At 46.1% G+C, this 13,951-nt stretch overlaps 1 protein-coding gene across 1 annotated transcript in view; it reads left to right on the top strand.

Annotated features, from left to right (window-relative positions):
- Positions 1 to 7,104: 7,104 nt before the first annotated feature.
- CCNYL1 (cyclin Y like 1) overlaps positions 7,105 to 13,951 on the top strand; it is a 37,073-nt gene continuing 30,226 nt past the window's right edge. The window contains exon 1 of the mRNA XM_036386623.2: positions 7,105 to 7,443. Within this exon, the coding sequence (XP_036242516.1) occupies positions 7,197 to 7,443 (247 nt within the window). The 5' untranslated portion in view covers positions 7,105 to 7,196. The remainder of the gene's footprint in view (positions 7,444 to 13,951) is intronic.

Raw genomic sequence — 13,951 nt, 5'->3', positions numbered from 1 at the left:
TATTCCAAATGGTTCTGTTCTGCATTTGTGTGGAAACTTCTGGTTTAATCCTTTCCTCCCGAAATAAACAGCAGCTACTTCTGGTTGTCATTCCACTGAAATATGAAAATTGTCTTGGAAGTAAAGTTTGGGCAAATATCTGTTTTGCTAAGAGCTTTCATCAACCAAGTGAACAAGAGCTAGCACAAAGCATGGAGGAAAACCAGAAAAGAAAGCAGTCTTTCTCCCTATGTATCACTGTAAGGAGCCATTCAAATCACTAGCACTGAAATGATTTAACAAGTTTTACATTTTCATCTTCACCAGTAGAAGAATCTTCCAGATTCTCCACACCAGTAAAATAGATGGGGTGGTGAATCACTTGCTGTTAAATACAAAGGGAATAAAGCAGAGATTAATTTGGTTGATGACAGCTTGCAGTTGCAGAATCAAGACAGCCTCAGCTTGAAGTGATTTGGACCATCTTTGAAACTGATAGGGTGAATTAAAAATGAAAACTTTTGTTTCTGCAGAAACTGGTGGGTTATCAGTAGACCTTAGAACTTGCTACTTCTGCAAGATCCTTGCACAAAAAGTGAAATCTTGAAATAAATGTATAATCCGATCTAGCATTTCATTTCCTTTACACACAGAATTACATTAAACAGTGGAAGTAATGATCAAAAATATGAAGATGTATCATTTCATAAGTGCTTGAGCTGAAACACAGGAAGTTTCTGGAACCTCTGAAGAGGGAGTTGTTCCTATCAGTAATACTACATTTATGCCTTCAACCTTGCCTCTTGATAAACTACCATATATAATCACCACCTTTATTTAAATGCCTTGTTGCAGAAGGATCACTTAGCTTTTAGTAGAATTATGTGAGTGAGCTCTCAAAGGCCTTGCAGGTCTGAAAGCTGATATTGTTCTGAAGTTTTAGTTAAGGAACAAAAAGCAAACTGAGTAAGCTCTTCTTCACAACTAACCACTGGATTTCCAGCTGCACTTCATTTGCTAGAAACCTCCCCCCACGTTCAGATGTTCACAGACCTACAGCCTTACCCACATCTCCAGCTGCTGAACTTCCAAGCCACGAGATGCCAGTGCTGGGTCTTGGGAGGGGAGAGTCCATAACCATGGAGCAAGACTGACACGTGAGCAGACGTGGGAAAGGCTGCTCCAGCAGCACTCCAGGGGCACAGGGCTGTGGTGGGGAAGTGGAACAGACATGGGGCAGGGAAAATGCTACAAAAACCTTCCTTTTGTGGAGTCTGAGTATGGATCTAGAGGCTTAACATTAGATGTAGAAATTTATGATCTGCTTTATAGGTGCAGTGTTTTGCAATTTGAGATGACATTATAGTGCAAGCAATGCACTGTATTAATTTAAAACTAGTTAACAACTAATTTTAAACAATTTAGAACAATTATATGGACAGGCAGACAACAGCTATAACATTCATATAGATGCAAAGGCATTTCCTCACTGCAGCTGTTACCCTTTAAAAAGAAGGAAGAATCCAAGCATATGAAAGATGTGGGGGATTTAGTGTTATTTCTAATGGTATTGTCAGTCTTTCTCTTCTTGAGTCCTTATAAAGAAAATCCATCAGATGATAGAGAAGATGGAAGAGTTGAGTCTAAGCAATTTCAGGTACCTTAAAACTAACAGGGAGGGCCCTTAGCACCACTGTCAGAGTTGGAATTAGAACTAAGGTTACCCTAAATAAGCTTGCTGCAGGACTTACACAAGCACAGTTAGACTTTTCTAAGAAAAGCTATTCATGTTAAAGTTTGTGTTAAAATACTGAAAAGCATTTTCCTTTTCCACAGAAGAAATCTGTCTCCCTGACCTGCAGCAACAGCTATTTCTAATACTTGATAAATCAAAGTAGTGGTTCTGCCAGCCCAAAGTACAGCTTTGCAGGCCTCCCTCTTGGCTCCAGCACATCTCAAACTTTCTTCTCAGGTACTAAGCCTCCATTAACATGAACTTAGTCCTTGGTAACTGTCAAGCTGGTTTTATTTTACCTGAAGACAAAACAAAGGTAGGAGCAGAAGAGAGAAGCTAAGATAAAGAAAGGTTTACTCCCACATGCCTGTGCTGTTGGTATCCCTGCAGCGATCCAGATGCTCGCATGCCAGCCAAGCAGCTTCTGCATTGCCTGTAATGACATCTTAGATTGCAGCAAGGGCAAAAGGAGGGATTTAATCAATGACAGCAGCACTGCAGTCTGTCCTTATGCTATCAAACACAGCTCCCCAGCCCTGGTTTGCTTGTATTCACCAAGGTAGTACAGGAGATTTAATAGTGTGCAAAACATTAGGTCTACTAAAATTCCACCTTGGGTGTTCTGAATAACCTCCCTGGTTACTTTTCTCCCCCAAACATTGGAATATTCTATTTCCCTAACAACTCTTTAGCTCAGGGATTTTTCCCTTAAATGGCTGTAGTCTTAGGTTACTTGTCAGCTTCAAAAGACATCACACGTGCAACATTTTTGTCCTGTCAGCTGGTAGTGGTTTTCAAAACAGGATGCCTATTTTTCCCCCGATTATTTCCAAGTGAGACACAGAAGTCTGAGCTTTTGTTTTCAGTTGGTTATACAGGTTCAACCTGGTGATTCATTCTTCCTGCAGCTACATTTCCAGGAAAAGACAAAGCCCTGGCTCTTCTCCAAGTTATCCAAGTAAGATCAGAAAGCTCTCCTCCCCCAGCTGTGACACTTTCTAAGAAGGGAGAAATTGAACAAAACACATCCCAGAGTTGGTGTAATCACCCTGCAGACAGGCAAGGAGGTGCATGATCTTGGAAAGGCATGTGCAGTACCAAGTCAGGGTGAAGATAACAGCAGAGTTTACTGGATTTAAGATTCTTGGCCCTGTGCAGCACAACCAAGTTTGTGCAATGAGCCATTCTCCATTTCTGGGACTGATGGTGACTGTGAAGCTGAATGGTTTACAGGAAATTCTGCAATTTCATTTCAAGCCTTTTAGAAGACTTTCATCTTCTTGTTGCAGTTGGTGTGGACAAGAACATATGCTTGGAGTTGGGAATTTTTCAAGAGTTATTACTCATAAAGAAGCTGGTAACTTTGGCTTCAGACATCTCCTCTTAGGATACTGCTGCTTGCAGATGAAGGGAAGCATGGTTTTGCATAATGAGGCAAAGGAGGACAGGGTTCTGTGGTTGTGAATGCAAGTGCTGAGATTTCAGAGAGGGACTTAAATAAAAACCTGCACCACTCTGCCTACGAGGAACCATCGCAGGAAATGTAAAGACTTGTCTGAGAAGTGCAAGCAGAGAGCAGCTTCCGTGTACTCAGCAAATGGGCCAAGTAAAGAGACAGAATTACCTCCCCCTCCAAGCCCACAAGCCAAAACACAGCTGGTAGCACTAATATTAATCGTGTCAAGCCTGGTAGTTTTCATTTATTATGCATCCTGCAAATAATTATACATATAGTTAAGTTTATAGCTCAGAAGCTCTATTTAGTGGTTAGCAGGGTGTGCTCCTCACTTGGAGTAGTTGGCAGGGTATTGCTCCTCTGACCTCATTAGACTAACATGAGGAGCAAGTCTGGTCCTTTGTATATTCAGAATAAACCACAGGTCTTTCTGATCTCTGCATATTAGTAGCAGAGGTCACTACTCCTTTGGCTGTCATCACAATCTGATTTAGGGTTTGTTTCAAGGTGCTGTCTGGCCTTCCTTAAAGGCTGTGTGGAGCTCTCCTGAAGTTTGCAGCAACTTCCTGAGAGGGCTTAAATTAGGATTCGTTTCCCACATTTTTGAAAGTTTTGAAAGTTACTTTCCCTTTTGTGAAAATTGAAGCACAGGAGTGTTGCTGCCCAGTGGGTGCCCTGCTCAGAGACAAGGGGTGGTAATTGAGAGTCCCATGGCACACACATCTCTTTCTGGAGCAGGAGGAAAAGAGGTTGAATCCCAACAGTCCATAGTAAGCTATTTTCAGCTCAGGCATTCATTATTGTCACAATCTGCCATCCAAAATGCCTGCTTATGCAAAATGTGGATCTAAGTATGTGCTGCCCATTGTACATCAAAGTAACTGATTTTTTTAATAATGGAAACTGTCTGATGATTCACTGGGGTAAATCAAGCAGAACAGTAGAAAGATGAGACAGAAAATAGGAAGAGAACCAGGACCAGTAATAAGTCGTGATAGAGGGTATTCAGTGTATTGCTATAGCAGTAAGTCAATAGAGTGTTAAGTAAAAGATAATGTGTTTCATTTCTGCAGGGTGTTGCTCAGACTACACCTATTAGCAGGATCACCTGGTTCTGCAGAAAATACACACAGCAACCGGTTTTGTCATATTATCCTGGTAAGTTGGATCTGAATTAAGACTTTAAGAGTTACTTTGCCAAAATGGAGCAGGAAATTAATATTCCTCATCACTGCAGCTAAATGAAAACATGCACAGATATGGAAAATTACTCTTTACTGGTGTACTGAGGTATGTGGAAGCGGAAGCTTAACTTCTGGAATGACAAGGAGGTGGAACAGTTTGCTGTTTCTGTGACTTCCAGGGATTAAATTCAGCTTCCTCTTGCTTAAGACCTACATGAATAAGTCCTCACAGGGAAACAGACTACTGACTTCTTTCCTCCATCTGCTTGTTTGTATAAGTCCTGATACTCTACAACAGCAGTAGCACAGGGGAAGAGCAGCCTTCATCTCTCCCCCTTTGCAGAATTACACACTGAGAACAAGTATGAAACCCACAGGAAACTTCAGCCTCTGTGAGGCAGAGGAACCAAAACCTTCACACCCAAATAGCAGTGAGGCACATCACACACTCCAGCCACTCTGAGTTCCCAGCATTTTTCACCTATCGGCACAAGTACGTGGGGTTTTGGCTTCTGGCCCCAAAGGCTGGGTCCTGGTGCTCAGCTGCCCAGTGAGCCACTCCTGCTCACTTCCTCACCCTTGAACAAGGATTTTCCACTGCCCAAAACCGCAGCTTTGGCAAAGGATTTCCTTGAGGCTGCTCCCAAGCTGAGAGTTAGTAGAGGTCCCAGGTTGCTGCTGGGATGCCCCGAGGCAGTTGCTGCAGCTCCCTTTGCTGAAGCCAGGCAGCCCCACGGCTGCAGGAGCAGACAGACTGGCTTTAGGCACGGACCCTGGGCATGTCTGCTGTCCTGCTGAGGTGTGCAGGCTTGCCTGTGCCTCCTTGCACTGCTCTGGATGGAGCAGCTCACCTTCATCGGCGTGGAGCCCCTGGAAGGGGCCCAGCAGTGCAGCAGGAGTGCAGCTTGCTCAGCCTCTCCAGCTTCTGAAAATAGTCAGCCAGGTGCAAAGAGTGAGGGAAGGTATTGCTCTTCTCGTGCAAGAGGAAATTATGCCAGTTTTCATATTTAAATAGTGCAGATGCAAGCCAACTCTTATTCTTGCTTGAGAATCAATTACTTCAATAACTCATGGCAACCCTCCAGCTTCTTCTTTTTCCCCACCATGCCCACAAAAAATCAGTGGGTGCAATGCCAGAGGGAAGAAAACACCAATCTCTCAATGGCTATTTTGCGTGAAGCCCCTTTTTCTCTCCCGGACCCAGGTCAGTCTCCTGTTCCACCCCGTGGTTAACCCCTGGCCCTTCCTAGAACTGGGAGCAGGACTGGCTGGCCTACACCTTTCCAAGCAGAGTGCAGAGGCTGCAGAGGGACTTCAGTTGGCCTGAAGTGGTTCAAGAAGAGCTGAAAGCAAATCTTCCCCAAGGCCCTGGTGTAATCCACAGCAAGGTCAGATTCCTCTGCAGTAACAAGGCTTTGCAAACTGTCAGTAGCATGCAGACAGGCTTAGCTAACACAGTTTAGAGAAATTGCTGGTAAGTGAAAAGGTATCATTCATCAGTCTCAGGGAATAATCCTCATATAAGACTATAAATCATTTGGTTTGTCATTTTATTGTGCCTGGGATTAAGTTGTACAAATTCTGGAAACACAGCATCTCTGACTTCCTCTCTTCAAAGAAACTACACATGGTTCGCCCAAAAACTCCCGTGTTTGTCATCACACGGGAGAGCCAACATGGGGATTTTTCCTACAGAATGGAGTAAAACCCTGAGCCTGCTTATCTTTGGAATAACTGCCAGCATGATAGCAGAGTTTTGTAATACTTTTGTGTGTTCCTAAGTCTTCAGCAGAGCCATTCTTCTTATCGGGGCCAGAGTTAAATTTTTGTAGCGATAGTGGGTTGCTTCAGTGCAGAACAACACATGTTTGCCTTTATCAGGGCCTCTGACTGCTGTGGGTATCTCGCCCTCTAATCCATCTTCCCTGGAGTGTATTTGAACATTCCAGTCCCCTGAGGAGCTCTCAGGTAGCTGAAACTCAGTAAGTGAATCCGCATCTGCTGGGTACTTTCAGTGCTCCCTGGGGATGCCGGCGGCCCCGTGCAGTGTGGCATTCCCGGACTGCCGGCAGGTACCGCGCACGGCAGCGAGCCGAGCGCCCGGCGAGCGGCTACCCCGGTCCGGGAGCCCTTCAGCCCCTTAAAGGGAGGAGACAGGCCGGCCACGGGCTGCTGCAGCTCACAGGGCTGCGGCGGGGCTGCCGGCGGGGCAGCGCGGGCGTTGTGGCTCGTGTTCCTGCGGGTGGCTGTCCCCGGGCTGTCCCCCGCCTGTCCCCCCGCTGTCCCCCGACTGTCCCGCATTCCCGCACGGCCGCTCCCGCCGTGCCCGCGGCACGTGCACGCCGGGCCAGCGCGAGCCCCCCGGGGCCGGGGCCGGGGCCGGGGCCGGGGCCGAGCGCGCGGCGCCGAGCGGGCGGGGCCAAGGGGGCGCGTCTGAGACCTCGCGGCCGGCGGTGCGTGCACGCGTGCGCGTGGGGAAGGCGCGGGGAGGAGAGGGCGGAGACGCGGACCGGGGGAGGGCGCGGCGGCGGCCGCGTGACGAGCCCCGCGCCCATTGGCGGAGCGGCCGTCACGCGGCGCCGCGGCGGGAGGCGATTGGGCGGTGGCGGGGCGGGGCCAGGGCTCCCCCCGGCGGGCGCTCGCGCGAGACCTGTGCTCGCCGCGTGTAGGAGGCGGCGGGGCGGTCGCGCGGCCGTGGGGGCGGGCGGGGCCGCGCGCGGCCGGGGCGGGGGCGGAGGCCTTGAGCCCGCCCCGCGCTCCGACCCGCCCTGCGCCCGCCTCCCCTCCCCCGGCCCAGCCCGGAGCCGCGCAGCCGGGGCCCGGCGGGGGAGCTCCGAGCTCCATGGGCAACACCGTCACCTGCTGCGTATCCCCGGACGCCAGCCCCAAGCTCAGCCGGGCTCGCGGCGGCGGCGGCGGCGGCGGGGCAGCGCCGGGGCCCGATCGCTGGGCGGACGCGTACCAGGCGGCGGCAGCGGGCGGCGGCGGCGGCGGCTCGGGGTCGGCGGAGGCCGAGTCGGGGGACTCGGATCCCGGCGGCGGTGGCGGCCCCCACCTCCAGCACATCAGCGACCGGGAGTTCCCGGATGGTGAGCGGCGGGCGGGCGGGCGGGCAGGGAGTGGCGGGCACCGCATCCCTGTGCCCTCGGTGCCCCTGCTCCGCCCGGGCGGGCACCCGGGGGGCACCGGCGGCCCGAGGCGCGGCCCCTTTGTCCGGCGGCGGGGGCAGCGCGGTCTCGCTGGCCCCGCGGGGCTCGGCCCGCGCCGCGCCCCAGCCAAAGTTCCCCGCGGCTGTCACGGCGCCGGCACAGCCCCGGCGGGTCCGGCTGCGGGCCGGGACCTCCGCCCGCGGGACAAGCCTGGGGCCGCTCGGCGAGTCCCCGCCCGGGCCGGGAGCGCCTCCCCTGCCGGGCAGCGCCCGGCCCTGCCCGGATCCCGCAGAGGGGGTCGGGGAACAAGAGGAGAACGTGGCAGAGCCCCCGGGTTCTCCTGGCTGAGGCGGAGAAGTCTGGCTGCTCCTTTCTCCCTAACTATGGAGTCGTGACTCGGCTGTAGTGTTCGGGCAGATCTCAAAAGCTGCTGCATTTCCAGTCTCTGTTAAACAGGAGGAAGGAAGAGGGTGTGTGGGGAGTAAGGGAATTAAGAATTACAAAGATTGTGTGCATATGACATCACCGTGGCTGGACGTGAGTAATTTATACTCTGGCTGTGCAGGGTTGTAACTGTGGACTCATGACACCGGCGCTCCTTGTCGCGTAGCTCTCGGTGTTCCCAATTTGCTTTCCTTGGACTCATGGGAAGGTACGTGTGTGCTGCTCAGATGGCTTGCAGTGGCACCCGGAGCGCTGGTACCTCACAGAGCCGCTCTGTAGGCATCTCCTGCCTGCCCGGGAGAGCCGCAGGGCTCTGCTGCCCGGAGGGGGCTCCCCAGACCTGGAACAGGTTCGGGGTGTTCTCTCTGCCCGGGAGAGCCGCAGGGCTCTGCTGCCCGGAGGGGGCTCCCCAGACCTGGAACAGGTTCGGGGTGCTGCTGCTGCTGCTGCAGCCGCACGGTGCAGTCTAACACCTCATGATATTCAAAACTTAGTTTAATTAACAAACATCTTGCTGTTCCTCTTCGCAATTGTAACCACGCCTATGCGAAATAGATTCGCTTGGAAAAAGATAGTCTGCCCGACATCTTTAATGTACGGTGCATACAATAACAATAATCACTGTAATCCATGCTCTTCTTGAACTTAAGAAAATATATTTGCTCTCAGACTCGTTGCAGAAGAGTGTGAGACCTTCAGAAATGGAATTATTCAACTTGCAGGGTTCTGCACAGCACCATATGGTGCAGCTGTTCCAGAAATGAGATGGAACAGTCAGCCCCTTGGAGCTCCTCTGAGACAGCTGTGCAGTAGTAGAAATTATGTTTGCTGCCTAGGAGAAATAAACCTTTATTTTTGCAGCAAGATTATTACAGAACTCTCTCAACTCATTAGGGGAGGAGGAGCTAAACTCTCTAAAGATTTAATAAGCCAAGGAAAAATGCCTAAGCTGAACAAATCTCCTCAGGAATAAGGGTTGTATTTGTTTGAATCTTTAGTATGTGATCATGTCAGCTGTGCTAAGTAACAGATTTAATTGTGAATTCATCCATGTTTCAGGACTGGCCTTGAAGTAGAGACATATTATTTTTTTTAATTTGCAGGCCTGAATAAGAGTGTATTGTCCAAGAATAAGATACCAGCTGTCCATCACAAATTTTACTTTTGTGGCTATAGAAACTTGAGTCTTCAGGCAGGAGATAATCCTTGAATTAAAACTGCATAAGTGGTATATGTTTAAGATGATTTTAAAGACCACTTTTACAGTGGTATGTGGTTCACTATTGCCCTCCGAAGTTGATCTGCTGCAAGTGATAGATGATATTTTAAGTTTTCTGATTGATCCAACTCTTTAGGGGTGCAGAAAGTATCAAAGTTTGATACCTTTATTAAAATAAAATTCAGGATTGTCAATTTTAAAAGTAAAACTTCTTGTGTTGATTTTTGAATGTTGCAAAGCACTCCCTGGATAGAATCGAAGAAGTTAAGTTCAAAATGTAAAGCACTACTTATGAAGTCTGAAATCAAGTGTTATGATCCAGACTTTATGAAGAAGTTAGAAGTGAGACAGCTATGTGTTTAATTTACTACCTCCTATGAAAGAATAAATCTGTAATAGACCAGATAGCTATGCCTATTCGTCTTAAATTCTAGGATGTACAAGCTGTTGGCATACCCAAACCATGCAGACAGCCTGCATGTTTCTGTGCTCTTGACTGCTAGAAAGTATTGTTTTCATTTGGGGGATAAAATGTATTTCTGTAATTGATTATTGTATAATATCATAGGCTAGCTAAGATGCAAACCTAGTCTATAATGGGAGGCTGAGAACCTACTGACTGCCCTTTTCTTAAATCCTTTGGCAGGGAGAAAGGAGAAAGCTGCAAGGAAAAAAGTCAAGATCATTTTGGCTATTTTTGTTCCATGCTGCTCAGTTCTAGGAGTTTCTAAGAAAACAGCTAAATATATCAGAAAGCTAGCATCCGAATGGGATGGAGATGCTTAATTCCTCACATTTCCACCTCTATGCTCTTTGTTGTTCTAAAGTCTGTCTTAAGTACTTCTGCACTTGTTTTGCTAAAATTGAATGTTTTGGTTGTATCAAGAGTGCAGAAGTTACCAATTGAGATTTATTTGGCCTTTTTGTTTTTGTGTTGTTTCATAGCTTTGTGTTGCTCTTCCATAGCAAGTGGAATGTGTTCCTCACAGGTCTGCGCTCTTAAGTGAGGATTATTCTGTAGCTTCTCCAGCACTCTCCTTAACAGGCACTACTTTCCAGTCAGCACTGCTTGGATTGTCTGTATCAGATCAGAAGGAAACAAGAAAATTCTCTCTTTCTTAAAATGGGCAAATTACAATGTGGTATACATGTATGACAAAAAATCAATGTTAGGTGGAATGGAGGTAAAACACACTGTAAAACTGAAAGACTCGTGTTTCAACAAAGGTTAATTCAAACAGGAAAGGTTTGTCAGATCCTCTGCTAAGAGAATTTAAAGCATGACCTTGTATTTTATGGCTCTCAAGATCCTGAGCCGTAACCTGTTTGGTGCCCACTTTCTCCAAACGAGAAATAAGCCTGTATTTGTGGTTTGATATGCTAAGGCAAGTTGGATTAAGTAAACAGGGAATAAACATAACTTTGAAAACAGAAGTTTTTTCCAAATAGGTTCATGCCTACTTTGATACTTAAATATCAAAGTCTGCCATGAATGTAAAGCAGCTAGTTGACTTTTCAGCTGAGCATTAAGTGTTCCTTAAATCAACAGTTCAACACAGTTTGCATTGACCAAAAAGGCTTTCCTATCTAGTTTTAGTAATGGTAGCTCTTTGATCTTAATGTGCCATTTAGTGGGCTGTGGTGATTGGTTTGGTGTTTGGTTGTTTGGGTTTGTTTGGTTGTTTGGGTTTTCCCCCCCAAATGAGTGTCTGCTAATCTTTATTTTGGGCTTCCTTTTTTTGTTTTCCTTGAGATTTTTTTTCTTGTTATTTAGGGGAAGAACTTCTTACAGCTGACACTTTCTTGCTAGATCCCTATGTTTAAACATAGATCAAATTCTTAAAAAATTCTTTGATCCTTGGATAAAAGAAGAACGAGACCTTGCTTAGCAGATGTTGCTCACTTGTATTTGAAGTCATCTCCCTGCAGTGCTGCTGTTCACTGAGTTTGAGCAGAGGTTTGCTTGAGTGCCTTGAACCAAGGGGAAGAGTGCTGCCCTGCTGAAGTGGTGGGACAAAGTGACCTGGTACCCTCACCTGAATAACTGGGGATGGAGAATGACAAGGGAAAAGACAGTCAGGGATGAGAGGGAACAGCAAATGGGACCAGGAGAGGAGCTGAGTGGGATGTGATCATCACACAGAGGTTAGATGGGAAAGCAAATGGAAGAGGACTTTGAAGAGGGATGTAGTAAGTGAGGTTTACCTGGCTAGTGCTAGAGTTACTCTTGAAAGCTTCAGGTTGTCTGCATGCTGAAGTTATTAAACCGTGTTGAAGGTGAACAGATATTTGGATATATTGATTGTCTGTGATCTGGTTGTCTACACCAGGTTGTCTGTAAATCTCCTTGCAGAAGGTCTAAATACTGTTCATTTGTTTCTCTTATATAATTTCATCTTATTTCAGGCATGTGGGTGGAGGTTTTTTCCTGATTTTTTTTTTTTTTTTTTTTAGTTTGGGGTTGGTTTGTTGTTGGGTTTTTTTTAAATCCTAGTTAAAGTGTTAGTTAAGTTAAAACATTTTGGTGCGAAGAATCAGCTTTTTGATGCCAGCAGTTTCATCACAGGGAAGGCTTAACCATCTTGTGTTGGGTTTTGTACCTCTCTATTTGAAGATCTGTAGCTGCATAGGTTGACAAATACTGTTGTGTATTTGGACAAACATGAAGCCAGGGCTAAAAACCAAATGATGCTCTGGTGCCTTTTCTTAGTATTCCCTCTCCTTTTTTCCTTGTAGTCACTGAGTTTTTCACCCAACTTAGACTCACTCTTGGTCCCCATAACTGTCAGTATCCCTTTCCAAAAACTGACTAGACATTAATTACAGAGGTATTTGTACCAGTTGCAGATAGACAAATACTTCATATTTGTCAAGATCACAGACTTTCTGTAAGCCTGAAACACCTTCCATGTTGTTACCTTAAGAAGCTTGATGCCATGGCCTCTAGAAACAATCTGTGAAGTACCTGTAGTGGAAATCATCCAGGAACAGCAATGAAATTTACCTATAGAATTGGGAATTTGAAATAAAATAATTTGTTGCTGCAGCATAATATTTGTATTTCTGTTTTTATGCTTGGATGCTGCTGGCAACTAAAGAATCCTCTATCCTTTTTTTCCCTTCAGTAAGTCTCAGAGACTTTTGCAGCAGGCAAGTAAACCTTAGGTTTTTAAGAATAGTTGGTATAGAACACATGTAATGAAGCTCATGTGGAGGAAGACTGATTTGTGTTTCTGGTGTGTTTCTTCAGGCTTTCAGCATAACAGGTATTGAAATATATAATCAGAGGGGTTTGATGAGACTTGTAGAACTAAGGAAACTGAATTCATTTAATCTGAGCTTTTTTTTTTTTTAACTGTTTCTGTGTGACTTACCTCTAGCATCTTTATACTCTGCTGGCTTTCTTTAGGAGATTTGCTGTTTTCCCTCCTACCTGCAGGGTAGATGTTGTAGAACAACAGAAGTTCAGTGGCTAGAAGTATGTGTTCTCTCAAGTGTGATCATTGTGGTGAGGTCGTACCAAAAAGCTGACTAACAGGGGAATGAACTCTTGCACAGCCAACAAAACACAAAACCCTACTCCTCCCAGATTCATATTGCACATTAAATTAACGTTTCTAGCCGTGTTTCTTCCACATACAGGGAGAAGGAAGAAGTTACTGTGGGAGGCAGGAGGGAAATTCTACCAAACATTAAGAACACAGACCTTGCATCTGTAGATCTTGCCAGCAAGTTTATGTTGAGATTTTTAAACCTGTTTTTTTCTTCATTGCATCTAGAGTTTGAATGTGCACTTTTATTTCTCTCACTAGAAAAATAATGTTTTCAGAAGAAACCTCTGAATGTTTTGATTTCAAGAGGTGAGTGAGGATGGTACTGACTTAAAAAAACTTGGTGCTATTTATTTATATCTGTAGTAAAGCCAGATGAATGAAATTGAAGATCTTCCTTGCAGGTGATGTGAATATCAGGATTACCTTGACAGCTTACACAAAAATCCCCCTGTCAGCCAGGTAGCATTCTACCAGGTTTGATGAGCTGTGTCTGCATAGCACAGCTTTGCTTCTGTTTGGAGTTCTTGAAAGGGTCTCGGATCATTGCAGAAATCAGACATTGTTGGTTTTTTCCCAGTTTAGTGAAAACTAACACTGGCTTGTTATGAAATGTGTCAGTCAGGCTCAGATAATAAACTGCTGAATGCCAGTATATTTCAAAGACTAAAACAAGTTTTTCTGTAAAGCTCTTGGACATGTTTTGTTATGTGGGTAGTTATTTACAGAACACACTGCAGGTAAGGTCCAGGCTTCATTTGAAGTTTGCAAATGTGAGCAATTGGAAGAGGTGAAAAATGTACCACATGCCAGTCCTGCAGGTGGCATGTGACACCAGCAAACACTGCAGTGTGCCTTGCTTTGGTCACCTGCAGACACAACCTGAGACTGGAATTTCTGGTACTCACCTGTTCTGCTTTCTGAACCAGGGCAGAGAACATGTGAGGAGTGTTATGGGAAGGCTTTCCTTATGCCTGCTGTTTTCAGCATGGATCTAAGAGTCTAAAATTTGGTTGCTCTTTAATGTATACCAAAATTTGGTTTGGTATGGTATGGTTTGGTGGTTTTGGGTTGTTTTGGTTTTTTTGTTTGGTTTGGTTTTTTTTTGGGGGGGTTGGTTTTTTGGTTTGGTTTTGGGTTTTTTTTGTTTTGGCTTATCAGTTAGAAAATTAGAGCTGTGGACTTTGACTTTAACCTCTGGTGATAGTGAGTTGTGTTATGTGTGAAGGTCGGT

The sequence above is a fragment of the Molothrus ater genome, chromosome 7 (assembly GCF_012460135.2).
Source record: "Molothrus ater isolate BHLD 08-10-18 breed brown headed cowbird chromosome 7, BPBGC_Mater_1.1, whole genome shotgun sequence".
Lineage (NCBI taxonomy): Eukaryota > Metazoa > Chordata > Aves > Passeriformes > Icteridae > Molothrus > Molothrus ater.
Note: the sequence above shows the minus strand (reverse complement) of the source record. Positions and strands in the feature narration are given on the sequence as shown.